This window comes from Euprymna scolopes, chromosome 12 (assembly GCF_053919585.1).
Source record: "Euprymna scolopes isolate OS-2025 chromosome 12, ASM5391958v1, whole genome shotgun sequence".
Lineage (NCBI taxonomy): Eukaryota > Metazoa > Mollusca > Cephalopoda > Sepiida > Sepiolidae > Euprymna > Euprymna scolopes.
Window position 1 is genome coordinate 46,529,826 of NC_136493.1, and position 23,082 is coordinate 46,552,907.

Consider the following 23,082-nt stretch of genomic DNA (forward strand, 5'->3'; position numbering starts at 1 on the left):
TGCTAGTTTTCGGATAACCTAGAAAACAGTGGACAGGCTACACCAAGCAGAGGGTTAAGAAGCCTTTATTAACCAACAATTTTCGGTACTTGTACAGTTTAATCAAGACATATCAAAATATCGAAAAAAAAAAAAAAGGTTATATTGTACGTATCCATTATGGAACGAAGTTCTCAGACAAAAAGAAAAAATTTCACTTAATTTAATCAAGTAGTTTTTTTTTTTTTTTACAGCGAAAAAAAAAAAAAATTGTTATGATACCGTGGAAAAGGTTCGATTTTTAGGAAGAAAAGCTAGTATTAAAGATGGGGAAGAAGTGTCGGCGCTTTAACTGGAGTTATCTCCCCGTGGCATGTTAAAAAATTCCATAATGGCTGACTTCAGCGCTCTCATAAAAATGTGTTTTTCTGCTGTTAAAAAAAAAAAAAAAAAAAAAAAGAAAGCTACTCGACCAAATTAAGTGAAAGTTTTTTTTTCGGAGATCTTCAGTCCATAACGGATACGTACAATATAACCTTTTTTTCGATATTTTCATTTTTTTTAATGTCTTGATTAAACTGTACAAGTACCGAATTTTCCATTTGTGCATATCACAAGCGTTGTTCCACCTCCCATGATGAATTGTTTTATGAACTTTTTCTATGAACACTTTTGTTTCTAGCTCTAAGACCGAATGCTCCTTCTCTCTCCTTTTTTATTCTTTATTTCTGGTTTTGTGAAATCAAGCGTTAACGCCCTGATTACAATTTTATTGGTTCACAGCGATCCAAATTCAAGGGAGGCAACTCTTTTTTTTTTGTTGTTATTTTCTTTTTAAAAACGCGCATCAGTTTTTTGTGTGTGTTTGTTCCAGTTGTATCTGTTAGTTTTTTTTTGTTTGTTCTATATAAAATATTTTCACTTAAAAAAAAAAAAAGCTTCCATAAAAACAAACAAATAAAAAAACAGATACGAATTGATTCACTAAAAGTTTCAGGTAAATATATATATTTTTTCTGTTTTCAAAGGTCACGTAAACGGAAAAAATACGATAATACCTACATAAGTAATATATATCATCTAATTAATTTATCACTTACTATGAAAAAAGTAAACTTTTTTTGGTATACCCTGTTTTTTTTTATTACTTATTTGCTTTCTAAATGAAAGTTGAATACACCACTCGATAGTTTTGGCACTTCTACAGAATTTGAACCGAACTGTTCTTAACATAGGTATGTTGGGGTGTTTATTCGTTGTAAGCATATCCGAAAACCTTTAAAAGTCGACATTTCCAATGTGAACGGGTTTTTTTTTTGGGGGGGGGGGGTATTTTTTTTTTTATTTTTTATTTATTTTTTTTTTTTTGACACAAGTCCAATATAAAAGCTTTCGTTTTCCCCCTCTTTGTCGTAAATAATCTCACCCGCTACTTAATTGGCTGAAAAATACGAGGCTGGCTGCTTGTTTATAAACAAGCGGTTAGAACACTGTAAAAGTGGTAGAGAAATCTTTGTTTAAATAGACGTTTGGCGAAATAATTTACTGGTCGATCGGTAGAACTGCTGACTGTCAACGCGATGGTTCTAGGTTCAATCCTCTGCTTGGGATAGGTGCTTTTGTGTATCAGAATTTTTGACACCCCTAACTCGAAACTGAGAATAAAATATAAAAAAACTCGTAATTTCTCTTTAAAAGTGGGTTGTTTATTTTCTTTATGGAATATACTTCCAAAAATAAACTATTAAAGTTGTTTAAAAAATAATAGAAATATTTTTTATTTTTTAAAAAACAGTGTTTACAAAGTGCCGGCGCAGTGTCAGAAATAGCGAATAATTCCACCCCATCTTTCCAAGCTTATAACTCCTCGAAAAATGCAATTCAAGCCCTAATTTTTTTTTTCAATTAAAGGAAAAGGACCAAGATTTCATTTACAAAAAAAAAAAAAAAAAAAGTGTTTTTTTTTAAAAAGGTTTTAAACTTCGGACTTTACAGGTAAATTTCTAAAAAACAGTATATTTTTTTTGTTTTAAATTTGAATATATGATGTATTGACCTTTTCTCTTCAATTTGTGAGTAAATAATTATGTACTTATCGGGGTCTAAATTAATTATTATTAGACATTTACAAAATGGGAGGCGTGAATTATTCGACCCCCTGTCTTTCCAAGCTTATAACTCCTCGAAAAATGTAATTCAAGCCCTAATTTTTTTTTCAATTAAAGGAGCAAGGACCAAGGTTCCATTAAAAAAAAAAAAAGAAAAAACAAATAACGTGGTTTAAAAAAAAGGTTTTAAACTTCAAACTTTACAGGTAAAATTCTAAAAGAACACTATGTTTTTTGTTTTTTTTAATTTGAATATATTATGTATTGACCTTTTCTCTTCAATTTGTGAATAAATTAATTATTTACTTTCGGGTTACTAAATTAATTATTTACTTTTTAATAGACACTTAAAAATTGGGATGGGGGGGGGTTCGTGAATTTAAAAAAAAAAAAACGTTTGTCTAAAATATTATATTCGATTTATTGGAAAGAACATAAAATTTCACATTGACCCTGAAAATATCGTAAAAATAGAATCAATAGAAAAATTTTGATAGATTTTTAAAGTTTAAAAATTGAAAAATATTGAGTTCGGAAAATTCATTACTGTTTTTAAAAAAAAAAAAATATTTCTATTACTTTTAAAACAACTGTAATAGTTTATTTTGGAAGTATGATCCATAAAGAAAATAAATAACCCACTTTTAACAGAGAAATTCCGAGATTTTTATATTGTATTCGCAGTTTCGTGTTAGGGGTGTCAAAAATTCCTACAAAAATTCTGATACTGCTACCGGCGCACCTTCATGCAGCCATTTTTTTTTTTTTTTTTTTTTTTTTTTTTTTACGTAATGAAATCAATTGAATTTTACGAGTTAAATATTTTTCAATTTTTTAACTTTAAAAATCTATCAAAATTTTTCTATTGGTTCAATTTTTACGATATTTTCAGGGTCAATGTGAAATTTTATGCTCTTTCCAATAAACTAAGTATAATATTTTAGACAAACGGTTTTTTCTTTTTTAATCCCCCCCCACTTTGAAATGTCAGTACTCGTGCAGTCGTGCAGTTATTGATCTGTGCTGAAATAATAACGTTATTATTTAAAAAGCCATTCTTAACATGGGGAGGGGAGGGTGTTTTGTACCTATTCTGTACTTTAACCTTACAATTGAATAAAAAAAATATAAAACGTGGAAATACGATTTAGAAAATAGCGCGGATCAGTAAGTGCATTAGCACCGAAATGTCTATTAAAAGTTAAATAATTAATTTACTCACTAAAGTTTTATATATCACAAATTGAAGATAAAAGATCAATAAATAAAATATTCTAATTAAAAAAAAAAATGTTTTTTTTTTTTTTTTAGAAATTTACCTGTAAAGTCCAAAGTGTAAAACCTTTAAAATAAAAAATTAAAAAAAACACGTGGGATTTTCTTTTTCTTTTTCTTTTTTTTTTTTTTTTAAAGTGGAAGCTTATGTTATATTTAAATTGTCAAGCAAATATCGCACGCTAACAACAATCTTTTTTCTATTTCATTCAATGTTTTCTTTTTTGTTTTAGATATTTAAAAAAAATCACTCGATGAAGAAGAAATAAAATATATTAATCAAAAACTTATGTATTTCATTAAGAGAATTAAAAAAAATCGGTAGAGTGAGTTTTTTGTTTAACGGCAAAACTTATAAGTGAATGTGTTCATATTTCAACTAAGGAGGCCCCAAAATACTTATTTTGGTTTACAGCACGCAATAGAAAGAGACATTAATTGTGACCCTTTGAAGCCACCGGAAGATAAACGCGAAGAAAATCAGAAATTTGTCTCCCTTTATTTGAATAGTGAAAAACAGAGTTCGCATTTTTTTTTTGTAATCCTTGTTTAAAAAAGTATTTTATTTAAAAAGGACATGGAATATAAGTATAAATATGAACAATAGAAGTACACATTGAATAGTATTTTTATAGGTAAGTGATTTTTTGGAATTTATATATATTTTCTATAATCGAAGTAAGTAAAATTTCGTTGATTTTCTTTAAATCTTTTTTTAAAGAAAACCGATTTAAAAAACAAATATTGCATAATTTGCTATTAAACCTGTTATTTTTTTAATTTGGTCTTTGCGCCTTTAATTAAAAAAAAAATTAGGGTTTGAATTACATTTTTCAAGAAGTTATAAGCTTCGAAAGACAGTAAGTCTAAATATTCCAGTGTTTACCATGAATAGCGATTTCTGACACTGCTAGTGCTGCGGCACTGATGAGTTGGAAGAGGTGCTAGTCTATATATATATTTGTAGTCCTCGACATACAATCCTGTTTCGTTGTATCACAACTCATCAGTGCCGCTAGACTAGCATCTCTCCCAAGCCAAGGATTGAACCTAGAACCGTCGTGTTGACAGTTGGCAGTATATATATATATATAGTACGATTGTTGAATATTATTCTTTCGATTACTTTCGTTTTTTGGGGCCTCAATAAAAAAAGATTAAAAGGAAACGAAATTTAAATTTCCGTTCCATTTTTACACAACCATGAAATAGAGCATTCTCCGCAAGTTTTACCGCGCTCCCCTCCTCCGTAAAACAATTATGTATTTTCACTTAGAAATGTAATAAGCGAAACATACCGTAAAAATTGAATTTAACTTTGAAAAAAAAAATAGCATGTCTGTATTTTGCATAAGTATTTTTTCTACTCTAACCTTAAAACAAACAAACAAACAAAAAACAACTAACGCTAACCTATGTTATAGGCTTAGTTTGGTAAAACTCAGTTCGGTTCAAATTCTGTAGAAGCACCAAGCTTTATTCGTAAATTTGAAAACAATCAACAAAAATCCCGACTAAATAAGTTTTGATTCTTAAAGATATATATATATATATATATATATATATATATATATATATATATATATATATAAAGAAGAATAAAAGTGAAAATCATACAAAAAAAATTTAAAAAAACAAAACGAAAACACACACTTCAAAAAAAAAAAAACGCAAACATTCACTTTTGCGCTATAAAGCATTAGACATACTTTGTTTTCTTCGATATATTATATCCATACTTGTATAGAACAAGCACTCAGAGAATTTTAGTACTTATGTAGTCTGTCCCGAGTATTAAAGGAAGATCCCAACTTACTTTCGGAAAGACTGACGCAGTGTATGGTTTGAAAACCGCAAAAAAAAAAAAAAATGTAAAAAAGGCAGCCTATGCAGGCGAAAGGTGGGTTGAGGAGTTAAAAATTCAAATTAGATTTACAAAAACGAGGTGGAGGGGTTTTAAAAGTCTTATTTTAGGTGTATTCTGGTCTGTTTTGAACGAATATAATGTTTATTAAACATCGTTTCAAAATTGTAGCCCACAAGTAGCTTTTGATATTAAGACGTTTATTAACTAACTAGCTTGGGTGCCCGGCATTGCCCGGGTGTTTGGAGGTGTGCGTTGAGCAAACATAAATAAATAAAATAAAAACAAGTGGTAATGTTACATGAAAGGGCTGTCTCTTCTCATGTAAGTAAGAAGACATACTAGATAAGTGAAAATTATATTAGGATAAGGCTAGAATCGAACCCTGTAGGCAAGTGTTAAAGATAATAGTGGAAAATTGAATGTTAGAAATTCAGTCCATTGTTAATTCTATTAGAAATTGTTAAATATTGTTTGTGTCGGGGAAAAGAGTCGATTGTCCATTCTTTAAGAAATCTGAATATTAAATATTTCAGTTAAAAGAATGGGCAATGCAAATTAAAAATATACTGGTTAAAAATAGGTTAGAGTTAGAATTGAGGATTCTTTTGTTTGCCAAACGTGTGTTTGGACAAACATATGTAAAGCCACATGAAAATTAGTCACATTTGAAAAACACACTTCTGATGTCATAAACAAAGGAGATTTTTCAATATAGGAATCTAAGGCTTCGAAGTTAGAAGGCAGTTGATCAGTCAAGAGTTGATGAGAGAGTGTCAGTTGGAGAGGAGAGCCTCTTAGAAGTGAAGAGAGAAGATTAGACCATGTAGATCCAAGTTTGAATTCCTGACGTCACCGATCGGCCGATTGAAGAATAAAGAAACTAAATATGTTTGTAACTGTTTGTCTCATGTCGTCATTCCTTACAACAGAAAAGGTAAATGTGTTTTATCATCATCTTATAACGAACTCTTGTGTAACCTCTTCCAAGTATTATGTGTCCTCCCCATCATCAACAGTAATATCTCTCCTCCTCTAATATGTGTTACCAAGAATCATCTCAGTCTGTTATAAATGTCTCTCCCTGATTATCATCATCATCTGTTTTGAGTCCCTGTTAATGTGTCCACAATATGAACCCATCATCTTTAGATGTGTACCCCTATGCAACAGTAATAGGCAGGCTCGAACGTGACGTCTTTGCTGTTGTGCCCATCGCCAAACCAGAAGTGACGTAGGTTTAAATTAAGGCTAGTCAATTTAAAAGAGGGGATGACTTTTGAAAATATTGGCAAACAAAGCAACCTCTCCCTGTAGAAAAGTCCTCAGTTGAGGGTGAAGGAATTAATTTTTTTGGCTAATTTTTTTTATATTTGTCGTCTGAAGAGTCGAGCTTGAAAACAATACCAATCTCGTGAAAATATATCACCTATGTCGAAAGTTTTAGGCATGCATACATACATACATACATACATTTAAACAGACAGGTAAGATTTATATTATAGATGTATTCCCTACTGTTTTCGCTGTTTGTTTTTGCATGCATGCACGAAAACAAACATGACAACCCGAATACCCCAAAATAAATTTTTAAGGTAAGTTTTTACTTGATTCCTCTAGCGCACTGTGACCCAAAACAATGCAGGAAATCAAAATATTTATAATGTATGTACTCATCATGGGACGAAGATGTCATATTCCAAAAATCATGTAATTGATGAAGTAATTTTTTTAGACTTCTGCAGTATGCAGACGGCGGCCATTTGTTAACTCCAATTTCTTCTTGGTTAAATAACATGGCAAATAAGTAACAAACAAGAACTTTTTTCCAAACAGAAAAATATTTGAAAACCAAAACATTTATTGCATAAAAATATATGAATATATAATTGTGAAAACATTTATTTAAAAGTCTGCGTAAGAAAATATAATTTTAATGAAACAATTTTGTAATGAAAGCATGTGGGAACATGATGAGAATTAGCCGCGAATTGGATGTTAACGCATCCACCGTGTGAGACAAAATGAAAAATCGTCTTGTGCACATGGCTCTACACATCACTTCCGCTTGGGAAGAAAAAAATAAGATAACCACAAAATAATTATCGACCAATGCCAGAGCTCTGCGCCTAAAATAAACACCTCAAATATCACAGTCACTGGGAGCCAGTTTGCGACCATAAAACGAGGGTTTTTTAGGGAACCAAGGAGGCAAAAGGAGATTCGCCCTGCTGCGTCAGTGAATGCACGGACAGATTCTCCCACCCGACCCAAAGAGATGAAGAGAGAGGAGGAAAATGAAGACGAAGACGCTGGGCTACTAGCTGCTGATGAAAAAGTCATCTGCTTCCCAGTTATAAGCCAGGACATGCATCACCGATAGCAGGATGATCGGCCGACCCCTATCACATCCATCGTCCAAAAGATAAGTTACGTTTACGAATATTCATTCCTTGTCAATTCATACATACCTACAAACGTTTTACAAACATTCATTCCTTGTTAAATCGTACATACCTGCAAACATTCTACGAACATTTCACCGTAATACAAACTGTCAAATATCTCCATTGGACAATCCATTCTTCTTTAAATAATATTCCATCCTACGAACACTTTGCCTCTCCTAATAAAAGTTGTTAGTAGTAAATAAAATCGGTTCTCAACCTTTAATATTCGTCTGTCTTTAATTATATGGAGTCAGAATCTACATACTTCCAACGTTGTTCATTTCATGTATTCTTTGTTGTGACCTCTATGGCAACCTTTCCCACCTCTAATCCTTTTTATAAAAACCGAGGCCATAAGCAATAGGTACGAGCAAAAATGGTGGAATAAAGGTAGGGGAGCATAGTTTTGAAAGCCTATTTATCATAATTTTTTGGTAGGTTCCAAACTACTTTTTGATTGCATTTAAAATATTAAAGATTAACATTAATTTCCAAAAGGAAAAAGAAGTTATGAAAAATGTTTTCACGGTGCGCTAACCAATTCAGCTAAATTTTGAAGTTAAATAAATTCATTGTAAAAATCCTTTGAAAGAGTTTTCTGGATCTATTTCAAAGATAATTAGTAAAGTAAAGCCCTAACATATTGAATTAAATATAAAAACAAAAAAAAAACAAAACAACTTGTTTGTACAAAAAATAGCTTAATTAGCTCCCAAAAGCGAAAGATTCTCGCTTCACAGAATGTCAACAAAATTGAAGTCTCTAAAGATGGATTATACGGAAGCCCAAAATCTCAGACAGTCGATAAGCTGTCTAAAAATGACGTCAGATGTCATATTGGGAGGGGAGAGGATTTATCCAATAGGATGGCTGTGATAAAGAATGAATAAGAAAAGGAATGTGATCTAAAGAATACAGGCTTTATTTACAAAAGACGCCATGACAGTCATCTGTACAAGGGAAGTAACTCTTCCGATTTGTCCAAGGGACTTAACTAATACAACATCTCTGTTCTTGAACTGAGAATGAACTCACCTAATTATTTTATTTATTTATTTTTATTATTATTATTATTTATAGTCAATGAGAGAAGATAGTATTATTGGTGTAATAGTATGGTGGGTTCTATAAATCTAGTCTCTGTGGAGCCTTTATACATCTGCCGGATCTTCTCAGCTGGAAGGTAGATATACAGGATCCATCGGCATGTAATTCACCAGACTGCATTGTATATGTAGGTGATGCCTGGCCCTCAAACCCCTTCTGGCTAAGATCTGGGGATGACCTGCTCTGAGGCGTGTGTGGTGTTGGGATACTGCTGATGTGCGGTTCCCTTTGTGATGCACTCACTTCAGATGCAAGCGGTTGGTCAGACCTGCCCTCAAGTATCGAACTTCTTTTTGCAGGTCTGATGAATTGTCTATTACTTCGTTAGATGTTACCACTTTGTGACTCGACTATGTATGATCTTGGTGTTGCGGCAGGATGCTGAATAATTCTGAGATCCCACAGCTTTGTTTTCTCGTGCTAAACATAGATTTCTGAGCAATTCTGCTGGAGATTTGATGTTTACAGACATGGGTGTGGCTCTATATGTCATCATTGCTAGATAACTGTCTTCTCCGGTTTCTCGTGCCTTTAGCAGTTTTCTTGCATATTCTGACCATCCTCTTGGCTAATCCGTTAGATTTTAGGTAGTGTGGAAATGATGTCTTGTGCAGAAAGTTGTATGATTTGGAAAAAAACGTAAATTCCTTGCTTGTGAACTGTGAATTGTTTGAATATAATATGAGGCTGGTATTATGATTTTATTGCTCTTTAGTAAAATACCATCTTGAACCACAATCTCATCTCTAAAGTTCCAAGACAGTAAGAGGCAAGTTGGGTAATCAGTTCGATTTGCAGGCCAGCCAGACATTACTAAATTTGCAAGTTCTTTTAGTAATGGGTCTTGCAATGTCTCAACCCTGATGTTCTCTATTCTGGTTGGTGAAAAATTAAGGTAGTTCATCATACTGTGGACATTAAAGTCAATTCCCTCAATGTGCTTGCTAAGCCTAGGTGATACTCGTGATAGGCTCGATCTTGGCATTCAAACAGTCTTCGTATTTTTTTGTGATGCTAATCATCATTTGTTTGCACGGTGTGAAGTCAGTCGATACAGACAGTTCAAAGAAGGGGAGAAGTAAAGTATGTGTCGAAAAAGATGGTTGTGTAAAGTCGAAAACAAGAAATGGTTGGCTACAGCCAGCATATGGTTGAGCAGAAGAAGAAAAATGGGCACCAAGCGAGATGGACGTATGGCCCCGTGATGGCGGCAAGAGACTTTTAAGCTAGTGTCGGGATGGCTGGTTGTTGTTAATCTCATGTTGGGCGAAATGAATAATTAGAAAAAGCAAGAATCAGGCAAGTAAGGATAATAAACACCTTTTGCTAAAACAGAAAGAGAATCAAAATTGAATTTATTTATGTTTGTTTGTGTTTATGATGGTCCCCACATTACATTTATTTTGGATGCCGCAACCAGGCCTTTAACCAAAAATGGGTCAAACTGAAGAAAAATAGAAAAATAGAAAGAAAAATAAACGTTAACATGGAAAAAAGCAGTCGCAAAAGAGGGACAAAAACACAAATGCAACCAAGAGTGGAGAATTTGAAAAAAAAAAAAAAGAAAGGATATTACAATAATCAGTTATTCAATTGTTTGCTTCTTTTTTTCTTCTTGTCTGTCCACTTTCGAGTTTTCTTTGGTCCTGTCAGTCATATTTTTTTTGTTTTGTGAGGACCGTGGTTTACCATCAACTTTGTCTCAGTGTTAAAGACGAATGTTCTAGCCTTACGGGTTGGTTATGCATTATTATAAGTGATACTGTTTCATACTCATTTTAACGTAGCAAATAGCTTGTTTTGTTTTAAATATGAATTTAAAGTAAACCATTTTGACTTGAACATATTTTTGTAAGTTTATATTTGGACTGTTTAACTGGTATCTGTAGTTTTATTGTTATGGATTACTGAAGTTTTAAAATTTGAAAAACAACTTGGCTGGAAGTTTTGCAAGATTAGAATAAATATTTAAACAATTATAACACATGAAAAAGTAAATACAGTAAAACTCCTTTAATTTGAACATCCGTTTTGTTCAAATTAGAGAATGCTGTTCAAGTTTCGTGATAAAAAATGTGCTGCAGTTAACTTTAATTTTCTAAGAATTAAGAAATAGTAAATGAAATCCATTGCTATATAATACTTCAAGTATATATTAAGTTGAGTTTACAATATATTACAAGTAATAATTGTTAAATATTATTACCAAGAACAAAAGCATTGAAAATAAATTAAATCTACTCCTACTTGTTAGGTATTTGCTATATAAGTAATAATCTACAGAAATCATACATTTTTGTAAAATAGTTTTTTTTTATTCATTGAATGAGTCTCATTGCAGTTTCTATTTTCATCGATTGCGCTCTCGGGCGCTGCCATTGTATTCCGTAAGCGATCACGAAAATCTACAATTTCTTGGTTCTGTAGCTTCTTTATGATTATATCTCTTCGGAGTGACATTGCTTGCAAAACATATTTGTCATTAAAGTAACGACTTTTTTCTAGAAATTTTATAACCGTCTCCATAGACTTTTCTGCATCATCCCATGATATTGCTTCATCAGAGTGTTCTTGGTTATTTACAGTTTAGAGAAAGTCCAGGTTTAGAAGAAGTCCAAATGAGAGGAAGTCCAACTTTAGAGGAAGTTCAAATTAAAGGAGTTTTACTGTATAAGTACTAAAGTAAGTACTAAAAAAAATAAGTCTGACTTTATTTCTATAAAGAGCAATAATTTTGTTATAAGCTTATGGGTCATTTATAATTGATTATTAATCCTGCCATTATTCAAAATGATTATTAAATATGAAGACATTGCATTTTTTTTACTATTTTAAAATAAGAAACTGAAAAAGAAAACACTCATTTTTAACACAGGTCTATGCTGAGTGACTTATAAATAATTTTGTTTTATTTGCGAGGTTTTTAACTGTGTGTGATGGTTTTGCTTGTTGGTATTTTGCTACTTGGATTCAGATAAATACTAAACACTGAAATATTAAAATTTAAGTCCTTTTAATTTTGAAATATAGGACCAGCAAGACTGCGTGGTGCTCAGGTAAAACACTTGACATGAAGGAAATTATGCTTTGAAACTGAACTTCTTTATGACGATAAGGCGCAGCAGCATGCATTGCTGCTGTGGTAAAAAAAAAAAAGTAAGTGCGCACTTGGAATTTGAAGTGCTCACAGTCCTCTGTTATAGAGATGGAGTATGCTGACAACAAATCAAATTTCCCAGACATAGAAAGTAATCTAGCCATCAGAAGTTAGTGGCTGGACTTCGATGGATCGGTTTAATTAACAAAGAAGCTTATAGTAACTAGTTTAATCAAAGTTTTCAAAGAGGAAGTTTTAAGAAAAAGAAAATTATTTGGGCAATTGGCATAAAAATCTATCAAACAAGCAAGGAAATGTATGAAGGTTATGACTGTTAGGATGATAAGGAATTGAGGGTTAATGTAAAAGAATAAGAAAAAGCTGCATGAAAAAAAAAAACTCACATAAATGTATTTTAGAACACAATTAACAGTATAACATGTGTTATGAAGATTATCAAGAAGCAATAAACTGACTAAAATAGAAATATCTTGTTTTAGTTTGGTGAATTTACAGACTCAGGACCAATGAACATCAAAGACTATGCAGTGATTCGACTGGCTTTGTAAAATATTTTTAACATTTGAAATTGTATTCTTGCGCGACCAAGCTGAAATAATTTAACACTGCTTCAGTGAAATTTCTGAAAATACAAAAACAAAAAAATCATATATTGTCACTATTTAAAAAGTTAACTTCGTTTTTATTCAATGTATTAAAACGTTGCTTTAAATATTTAGAAAAATACCTTGATTTTTATTTTTTACAAATGAAAACAAGATAGAATAAATAAAGAAAAGAATTCCTGACAAAAAAAAAAAAAGATATAAAATTAAAATATCGAACAGACTATACACTAAGATATTTTTATTTGGATTTAATTATTCATGTTTTTTGTGCGAACTTTTGATCATTTTTTTGTTTCCTTTTATTGTCTCAAGCAATTTTAATTAAATTTTTGTAAAGAATTTTTTTTTTTTTTGAAGGGAGGGTATGTAATAATAGAGCAGCATGTACGAGTACATGGGGTAAATATCAGCAGGAGCTGTAGGATAGCTGACTTGCGAAGGTATTAGCAGCAGTAGCCGAAAAAGCACATATGCAAATTAGGATGTATGTGTGGGCTTGCATGAGAAGTAAAAGAAAAAAGGGCAGCACGTGGTCGAGGAGAAACAAAATGCTTCAAAAAAGATGGCATGTAAAATTGAAGACAAGAAATGTTTGGCTATGGCCAGCATGTGGTGGTCGAGCAGAGAAAGAAAAACAAGAGTCAGGCAAAATGGACATGTGGTCCAGTGACGGTGGTGAGAGACTTTTAAGCTGGTGTTGAGACAGTAGGGTGTTGTTAATCTCATTGCATGATGAATAGTTAGAAAAAATAAGAAGCAAGCATCGTTTGGAAAGTAATGGTAATTTGTTAAAACAGAAAAAAAGCAGAGTCAGATTTATTTATTTATTCATTTATGTTTGTTCGTATTTGTGACGATATCCATGTTATAATTATCTCCCTTTTTCAACACTTTAATGGCAGACTTTTTTTAAAGACTATAGCGGTGGACTTTTTTTTTTTTAATTTTTTTTTTACTAAAAAACACAATAGCAATTGTTCTACTCAATGAATTTTCGTAACTTTTGGATATATTACTGTTTTCGACATGACAATTAAGTAACTACTGTTGCTTTTTGTTTAAAATGACATTTTTAAAAAACCTGTATCTAAATAAGTGCCAAAAAATCTTGCCTCATTCTTGAACTCGAAAATTATGAATTTAGGTTATCGCCCTTGAATTTGTTTATAAAGATGGCAATTTTTTATTCATTATTTTTTCAGCTGTTTTCATTTTGAAGCATTTGTAATGAATGAGTGCAGAGAACTTTAGTATATATAGAATTAGTTCTGCAAAAGTTTGAACAGATAACAATAGGTGTCACCATTTGTCTGTGTAAAATCGGTGACGTCATCATTTCATGTGTAAATTCAATGTATAGTCCAAAGGCGCTAACAATGAATAATGGAAGTAACTTTTTTTTGCTATTGTTTTGTTAGATTTTGATATTTATACAAATATTATATTAAAAAAAAAAAAATACAAATTTACTATTTTAAAATATGTATTTATTTGTCCACTGGATTAATGTTTTTTTCCTTATACAATAAAATGGCTAACATATTACTAAGTTTTACGTTATAGCTAACAAATAACTTTTCTGTCATAGGATTTTATATTTTAGGGGTTAGATAGCTGTTAAGTCGAAGGCACTAGTGTCAAATAAATAATATCTTTACAATTTCTGACTAGCAGTACAGTATGGATTTAGGCAAACCTATTTTACTGCAGATACCCTAATAGGCATTTCTGAACACTTATACCACTGGACAAGGCTAGAGATAAGGTGGTAGTGCCTTTGTTTAAGGTCTGGCATAAAGGTCTTCTCATGAAAATTAATTTGTACAATATTACTAGATTAATATTATATACTAGCAGGACCCATTAACCGGCATTTCCCAGTGACCCCCCTCCCAAGGTTGAAGGTTTAAAATCTGGAATAAGAGAATTACAGCTGAGATCCAATGAAAAAGGGTGGAACTTGCTAAGGGAGAAATCATTATTTTCCGATTCTGGGAATCGGAAGTGAATGTTATCCCTATGAGTTTATGATTCAGTTAATAAGGGTGACGAGGCAATACAAGTGTACTATGTATAATTTTACATGGCATAGAGTGGGGGCAGTGAGAGCAGTTATAAATTAGAGGGAAAAATAGGAACTACTTCCTGTAATGGTGTTGGCGATAGTGAGGATTTATCTCCTAGGATGAATTGTAGGATTTTATTATAAGGTGTAAATTTGTCTATGATGAAATTGTAAAGTTACATAATGTGGTGGCTAATTATCTAGACACAATAAATTATATGTGGCATCTGTTGTTGCAAACTCATGGTAATTTGGTCCATAGAGGAATTTCTGCAATCAAAATATTATATATAGGATATTCAATATTCTCTTGAGAAAGATCCCAATTTTCCTTGATGACCGTGCATCTGGACATGAGATTAATACAGGTGTGTCCCAAGGGTTAATGCTTGAACTTTCATTGTTCCTGATTTTTATAAAACAACTTCGCTGATGCAATTGTGTCAAAGATGGGTATACATGCAAGCAAAACGAACATGATAATATCCAAGGCGATAGCCGAATCCTTAAATAAAAATTACTTTCAGTTTGTAGCGGAATGGGGACATAAATAGATGGTAACGTTTAATGCTACTAAGGAAAAGCTCCTTTCTTTTAACAACTATAAGAAACCTTTTCAAACACCGATTACCATGGCAAATGTCCTATCTGAAAGTCCAACATTCAAACTCTTCAACGTAATATTCACAGGTAAAATGAATTGCAACAAATACGTAGAAATCATTGCCAAGGCCGCTGTAAGAGAGGTGGGTTCCCTTTAACATGCTAGAAATTTTCTCACACTTGTGAGTATCCTATATGACTACAAACCCACTATTTGCCGATGCATGGATTATTGTTGTCACATCTGGGCTGGTACACCAACTACTAGTCTCTCTCTTTTTCTCTCTCTCTCTCTCTCTTCCTCCACTCCCCTCACTCTCTATCTCTTTCCCTCCCTTCCTTTTCTCCTCCTCCCTCTCTTTCTCTCTCTCCCTCCCTACCCCTCCCTCTCCATCTTACAGTACCCAAAATAGAGCCTCTAACCTAATAAGTACTACACTGTCAACCATACCCCAGCCCCTGTCCCATCGCTGCACTGTTGTATCACTGCGCTTGTTTTACAAGTACTCTAATGAAATGTGCTCTGAACTTGCTACTCTGGTTCTCTCTCAATGTAAATAATCTGATAATAAGCAAAATCCCACCTCTTAACTGTAGAGCCAGAATGATTTGTACTCTAAAAGCTTCTTTCCTCAAACTGTGTAATTTCCTCCATGCTCCTTGTTTTCCTGAATATTATTGACATGCAGAAATTTAAGTGTAATACGCACAAACATCTCTATGCACAGTTCCCCACTTAGAATACATAGGTTGGTATGGATCCTAATTCCCAGTAGCCGTTACATCTAGCTGACAATGTGCATTATTTTACCATTTCAGATATCTCCCTGGATAAATATTAACAAAGTTCATGGCTGGTAAGTTCATATTTAACATTTTTTTTAATGTAAAATACTGATGTTTACTGATTTGTTAGTGTATTTAAAAGATAAAGGGATGATTCTTGTTATACAAAGTGTTCTGTAAAGACGTTTGCGATAACATTTCTTGCCCTGTAGGAGAACCTTTGGGTAATATATGAAACATTTAAAAATTAAATTGACAATTGTTAACAGTTCCAATATATGAAACATTTAAAAATTTAATTGACAATTGTTAACAGTTCCAATATATGAAACATTTAAAAATTAAATTGACAATTGTTAACAGTTCCAATATATGGAACATTTAAAAATTTAATTGACAATTGTTAACAGTTCCCAATATATGAAACCTATAAAAATTAAATTGACAATTGTTAATAATTCCCAATATATGAAAATATAAAAATTAAATTGACAATTTTTAACATTTCCCAATATGGGAAACATTTAAAAATTAAATTGACAATTGTTAACAGTTCCAATATATAAAACATAAAAATTAAATTGACAATTGTTAACAGTTCCAATATATGAAACATCTAAAAATTATATTGACAATTTTTAACATTTCCCAATATATGAAACTTTTAAAAATTAAATTGACAATTGTTAACAGTTCCAATATATTAAGCATATAAACTGGCAATTTTTAACTGTTCCCAACAGATTAAAAACGAGCGAAATGAACAAATAGTTAAGAAATAACTGTTATTAAAGGCAATAATTTACTTTTTTCTTTTTTTTTTAACTACTTGAATCATTTGTCCTTGTGTTTTATGGCTTTTTGTATAAATTCAATTAAGTTCAGTCAAATTATATTAGATTGAGAAAAAATATATATCAAACGTGAAGGTGGCTTTACGGATTTTTCCAAAGACTGATTTTTTTTTTTAAGTTTCCAAAATTAAATTTGCATAACGGATTATTGAAGCATTCATTTTTATTATATAGATATGGTGGCCTTAACAGGGCGATTAACACTTGACATGCCTACTGTGTAATTTTTTTAATCGTTTTCTCTTGAATTGAAAGCCATGCTTAATTTTAGAAGAGTTTCTGAAGGGTAGCTATTTTATACAAATCCTGGAAATGAAGCTGTTTCTGTACAGGTCCTGGACTTGATAATTTTGCAGGCAACGAGTAAAAGATCTTTCTCGTGTTGAGATGAAAAAATTATGTGCTTAAATGCTAAAAGATTCAATATTTTTATGGAGCAATTTTGGTTTCTGATTGGTTGATAGCAGAGCATGGCTTTATTTGATTCGTCAGTTCCTATCGCTAGTAACTATAAATAGAACCTTCGAACTTTCGGTGATAATGCCCTCATATTATCGTTGGAATTGTGAGAATGAGTCTCCTTACTGCATGGGTCACTTGGAATCTGGGTAGAAAGTACTAGTCAAGAGTCCGTTCTTGACAATCAGCCCAACAGGTGCGGGGCCAGGAACTGGCTCAGTACCTATCTGATTAAGATATACCATATACTTCAGGTGAGGTAAGTTTATTGCTTGCTGCCTGATGCACCCCGACTTGGGTATGCCGATGGGGATGCCCAGGCAATTTTTGCTAGGCAAGGGTGCCCCTCCTTTAGGGGAGCTTGCTTGACATCTCCACTTTCCCGACCTTGTGTCACATCATGCATGTAAATATCTACCCTCATTGCAAATTTTAATAAATTTGTTCAATTCTTTAGGAAAATTCTAAATAGTTTGAGCAGCACTTTTTTTAAAAGAACTTCTGCTTATTTTTATATCATATATATATACTAGCAAAAGTACCCGTCGTTGACTGGGTTCAAAAACAGCCTACAGAAGATGGACTCTGATTTATGAAAGTATGATAGGTTATGAAAAGGAAGGGTTGGAAATTTGGGTTGAATTTGGGGGTATCAAAACCAAAGCAAAATATGATGAAAGTAAAAATGAAATAGATAAACCCCATAATTTATTATACCATACCTGTTCACACTGAAACACTTATCACAATATTCTGTGGATCTATATTAAAAAACCTTGTTAAACTTTGTGACATATTTCCATTCTATGGAGGTCAGGTGCGAACGAACACCCCATAATTTTATTATACCATATTTCTTCAAACAGAAACATAATTATCAAAGTATACTTACACAGATAGATATGAAAAGTCTTTATTAAAGTTTGTGCCTATTTCCATTCTATGGAGGCCAGGCGCGAACGCAAACCCTACAATTTTATTATACCATCCTTATTTAAGTTAAAACATACTTATCAAAGTATTCTTATGTACATTTATATCAGAAACACTTGTAAACGTTTTTTTTTTTTAATTTTTAAATTTTTTATTTCCATACTTTGTGGACCAGGCGCGAACGCAGACACCACAGTTTTAATGAACAACTGTTCTGCCATATCAAACATACCCATTCCTGTGTCTCGATACATCTTCTATCATTATATGTAATCAGTTTTTTAAAATAGTCAACCATATAAGAGCCTATTCGTGACCAGACACACACACACACACACACACACACACACACAGACATTCAGCTTTATATTATATATATATATATATATATATATATTTTGCATCCCTCATATTTACTTTTTTTTTTTTCTTCCAATTGATAGCTGCCCCTCCGCTTCATGCTGCCATAAAACCATTGGAATGGTTACTTGGTGACTGGTATTCTACGAATGGACAAGGTGGCTTTCCTACAATTTCACCTTTCAAATATGGAGAGAAATTACAATTCCACCATGTTGGACAACCTAATATTCAATTCAGGTAGGTTGACAGGACTATTTCTTTTTTTACTGATGGTCATCACTTATCAAGGCAGGTGAGATATTATAGGAAAGAAACTTTGTTCATGGAAGTTCCATTTGGTATTTGTTAATAAAAGAGAAAATATGTGAAGTGGACATCATTGGTGAACCGCAATCTTACACTATCTTTTTCATAGCTAGAATCATTTCTGTCACCACAATACCACATTTACTCTAGGGGGTCTATATATTAACATATATATATTAGTGTTGTGACGACTAATTGGAATCAGGAATCGGAAAAATCGGAACTTTTTGGGGGTATTGGAATCAGAAAAATTTAAGCCTATTTTCCGATGCCAAAATCGATTCCTTAAATTATCTTTTTTATATGACTTTGGTTTAAGAAATATCTGCCACTGCTTGTAGTAATGATAAAATAATAAATATTTATGGATTTTAAGCTTCCAGTAATTTTTAGATCGCTCCTTCACAAGTGTGCTTTTAGATTTGAGAAAATATATGCACATTTAAGAAGTGTTTTCACAGTAATCGGGACAATTTTATAGTTAATTATTTAGAGATTTATAAAGAATCGGAATCGGGAATTTAGTACGGAATCAGTAATTGTATCGGAATCGTCCCATCACTAATATATATATATATATATATATATATATATATATATTTGTAGTCATCGGCATACAGTCCTGTTTCATTGTATCACAATTCATCAGTGCCGCTAGACTAGCACCTCTCCTAAGCCAAGGATTAAACTTAGAACCATCGTGTTGACAGTCAGCAGTTCTACTGATCGACCCATAGGAGCAGTGCCTGCAAGTAACCTTGACAAATGTCTATTTAAACAAACATCCGTCCACCACTTGTACAGTGCTCTAACCGCTTTGTTTATAAACAAAGAGTGAGCGTTGCATTTTTTAGCCAATTAAGTAGTGGGTGAGATTACTTACGATAGTGTTCTGTCCAAAGAGAGAGGGGCTTAAAATATTTGTAGTCATCGACATACAGTTCTGTTTCGTTGTATCACAACTCATCAGTGCCGCTAGACTAGCACCTCTCCCAAGCCGAGGATTGAACCTAGAACCATCTCAGCATATTGCCTTGCATTGCCCAGTGTTAAAATACACTTAAATATGATATTTAAATGTTTTTTTATATTGAAATCCTTTGAAATGAGTAATTGCCTTGCATTGCCCAGTGTTAAAATACACTTAAATATGATATTTAAATGTTTTTTTATATTGAAATCCTTTGAAATGAGTAATATTTATTTATTTATTTATTTGCAGATTGTTATCCTCATCTTCACCATCGTTGTTTCACCACGTTTCGGCCAACTCATCCTCTGGTCTTCTTCAGCTGGTTAACCACAACGGGATAGGAATTCTGAGTCTCTTAACTCTATCCTCAGTAATTACTGCCTTCCATAGTTGTTGTTGTCTCACCACGTTTTGGCCAAGTAATCCTCTGGTCTGCTTTGGGTAGGATTGAAACTGCTATCTTCAGATAATGTTCACCTGGAATCATATATCAACTATGGAAGGCAGTAATTACTGAGGATACAGTAAAGAGACTCCTCATTCCTATCTCGTTGTGATTAACCATCTGAAGAAGACCAGAGGAATAGTCGGCCATAACGTAGTGAAACAGCAACTATAAAGATGAGGATAGCAGTCCGCAAATAAATAAATTAATAAATGATATTTGTGCAGATTTTGTATTTATTATTATAAAGCCAATACTCTATTGATTATTATATTGTACCCAATAAATAATTGTGATTTCAAAAATTAAAAAAATATGACTTGGATGTCATCAGCTAAAATTGAAACCAAAACGTGTAGCTTCTTCAGCCTTATTAGTTACTGTCTGATTTAAATCCATACACATATAAAAAAAAAAAAAAAAAAAATCTTGTTAAAAATATAAATATATATTTCCGCATGCGTAAAAATAATACATTTAGTCGACTTTTTCTTTTTTTTTTTACATAGTAGTCACCACTTATCAAGGCCTGGAAGCCACTTGGGGATAAGGATTATTGTGTGTACAGTAATCAATAGGATAATATCGTAGTAATCGTTAGTAATGGAGATTTATGCTTGTCAAGTTCCAATTTAAAAAAATTTTAACTCTTAGCAACTATTTTTACTGGCTAAAAACTAAATTGGCATTTGTTCCACGGGTCCAAATCTCCTATATATCAAGTTTCACGTTTGTAGACCAAAAATTGACAATAATTTAGTATAGAGACCATTCTTCGCACAGACAGACAAGGTCACTTATATATATATCTATATATATATATATATACTAGCTGACCGCCCGGTCATTCAATATGCTTTTTTTTAATTTATGCAGATTGCATATGCATTATTATAGAATCAATCCTCTGTTGATTATTATATATTATGAGAAATAATTTGCGTGGTGGACTAGTTTGAAAAAAAAAAAGAATAAATAAAAATATAATAATAATAATAATAATGTTGTTCATCAAATTCCGTCTGTGTTTGTTTACAATATAACGTCAGCTGATATTTAGGCTTGACGGTATTCTTTCTTCTCTTATAGATAAAAAGAATTTTTACAGGGAAATATTATACGTTACACCGGCCCGGTGTAACATGCATAAATAGTTTGTCAATAATACATTTCTTCAATGTCAGATATCCAATGTTCTAAAAAGTTCATGGAAAAATATCTGTGTCCCCCCCCCCGCCTCCATTCTAAAAAAAAAAACCCCAAAACTTCCAGGATTTGGAAAAAACATGAAGTGGGTCAAATTCTTTGAGGTGACAAGGTCACTTTTATATATATATATATATACTAGCTGGCCGCTCAACGTTGCTTGGTCTTTCACCATGCTTAAACATGATATTTTGATTCATGCAGATTGCGTATGTATTATTATAGAATCAATCCTTGATGGACTAATTTGCAAAAAAAAAAAAGAAAGAATAATGATAATTCCGTTTGTGTTTGTTTACAACATCACGTCAGCTGATATTTGGGCTTGATGATATTAAACATAGTCTTTGTTCTCTTATAGATAAAAGAATTTTCACAGGAAAAAATTCATTTTTTTTTATCTTTTATCCATAAGAGACAAAATCTTTTTTTTTTTTTTTGATATTTACCGAATGAATTTCTGTACATAGAAAAATATCTGCCCCCGCCCCTTATAAAAACAGAAACTTTCAGGATTGAAAAAAAATAAAAAATAAAGTGGGTCAAATTCTTTGAGGTGAAATTATTTTGGGGTCAATTTCTCTGGTAGCATATTTGTCAGAAAGACCCTTTATAAGATCGCTTATAAATCCATAAAATCCTATCACACAAAAGGAAATAGATTTATTTACAAGTTTCCTAATATGTATGTTTTTTTTTCATAACTTATCGGTAAAGCAGAATAAAATAAACATATCCGTTTTTTATTTATTTTGTTCTAGCGCAAAATTATATTAAAAACAACCTCCAGACTAGTGTAATGGGGCCGTAAATGGATGGTAACATTTAATGCTAGCAAGACTAAGCTGCTCTCCTTTAATAATTACAAGAAGTCTCTCCAACCACTGATGTCCATGGCAAATACCACCCTACCTGAGAATTCTTCCTTCAAATTCCTCAGCTTAAAATTCACAGGCAATATGAACTGGAACAAATACATTGAGGACATTGCAAAGGCTGCTGCAAAGAAGGTGGGTTCACTCTATCGTGCTAGAAGACTACTCACACCTGAGAATATCATGTAGCTCTACAAAGCCACCATTCACCCATGCATGGAGTATTGTTGCCACATCTGCGCTGGCGTATCTCTCCCTTTTGAATAGAGTCCAAAAAAGAATCTTCAATCTAATAGGTCCCACTTTGTCAACTAAGCCTCAACCCCTGTCCCATTGTCACAATAATTCATCCCTGTGCGTGTTTTAAAAGTATTTTAATGGAATGTGCTCTGATAAACCCATTGCACTTGTGTCTCCTCGACATACATATTCCCAACAACCTGCTTAGCAACAAAATCTCACCCCTTCATTGTTGAGGTTCCTAAATGCCTGAAAGCTTTCTAACCTAATAGTTTATTCCCTCGAACAGCTAGACTTTGGAATTCCCTTCCTGCTACCTGCTTCCCAGACTGTACTGATATGCAGAAATTTAAATGTAATGTAAACCAATATCTTGTTAATCTTTCCTAGGCATGGTCCCAAATAGTAACCCATAACGTTCAAGTTGCGATATGCCTTGTTAGGAGTAAGTGAAAAAAAAAAACA

At 32.4% G+C, this 23,082-nt stretch overlaps 1 protein-coding gene across 2 annotated transcripts in view; it reads left to right on the forward strand.

Moving 5' to 3' along the window:
• Positions 1-800: 800 nt before the first annotated feature.
• Positions 801-23,082, forward strand: part of LOC145291265 (peroxynitrite isomerase THAP4-like) — a 48,250-nt gene continuing 25,968 nt past the window's right edge. Inside the window, exons 1-4 of one of the 2 annotated variants that reach the window (XM_080136878.1) lie at positions 801-976; positions 11,369-11,465; positions 15,997-16,034; positions 18,653-18,809. In XM_080136878.1, the coding sequence (XP_079993004.1) occupies positions 16,028-16,034; positions 18,653-18,809 (164 nt within the window). In that variant the 5' untranslated portion in view covers positions 801-976; positions 11,369-11,465; positions 15,997-16,027. The remainder of the gene's footprint in view (positions 977-11,368; positions 11,466-15,996; positions 16,035-18,652; positions 18,810-23,082) is intronic. The other variant, XM_080136877.1, reaches the window with a different exon arrangement.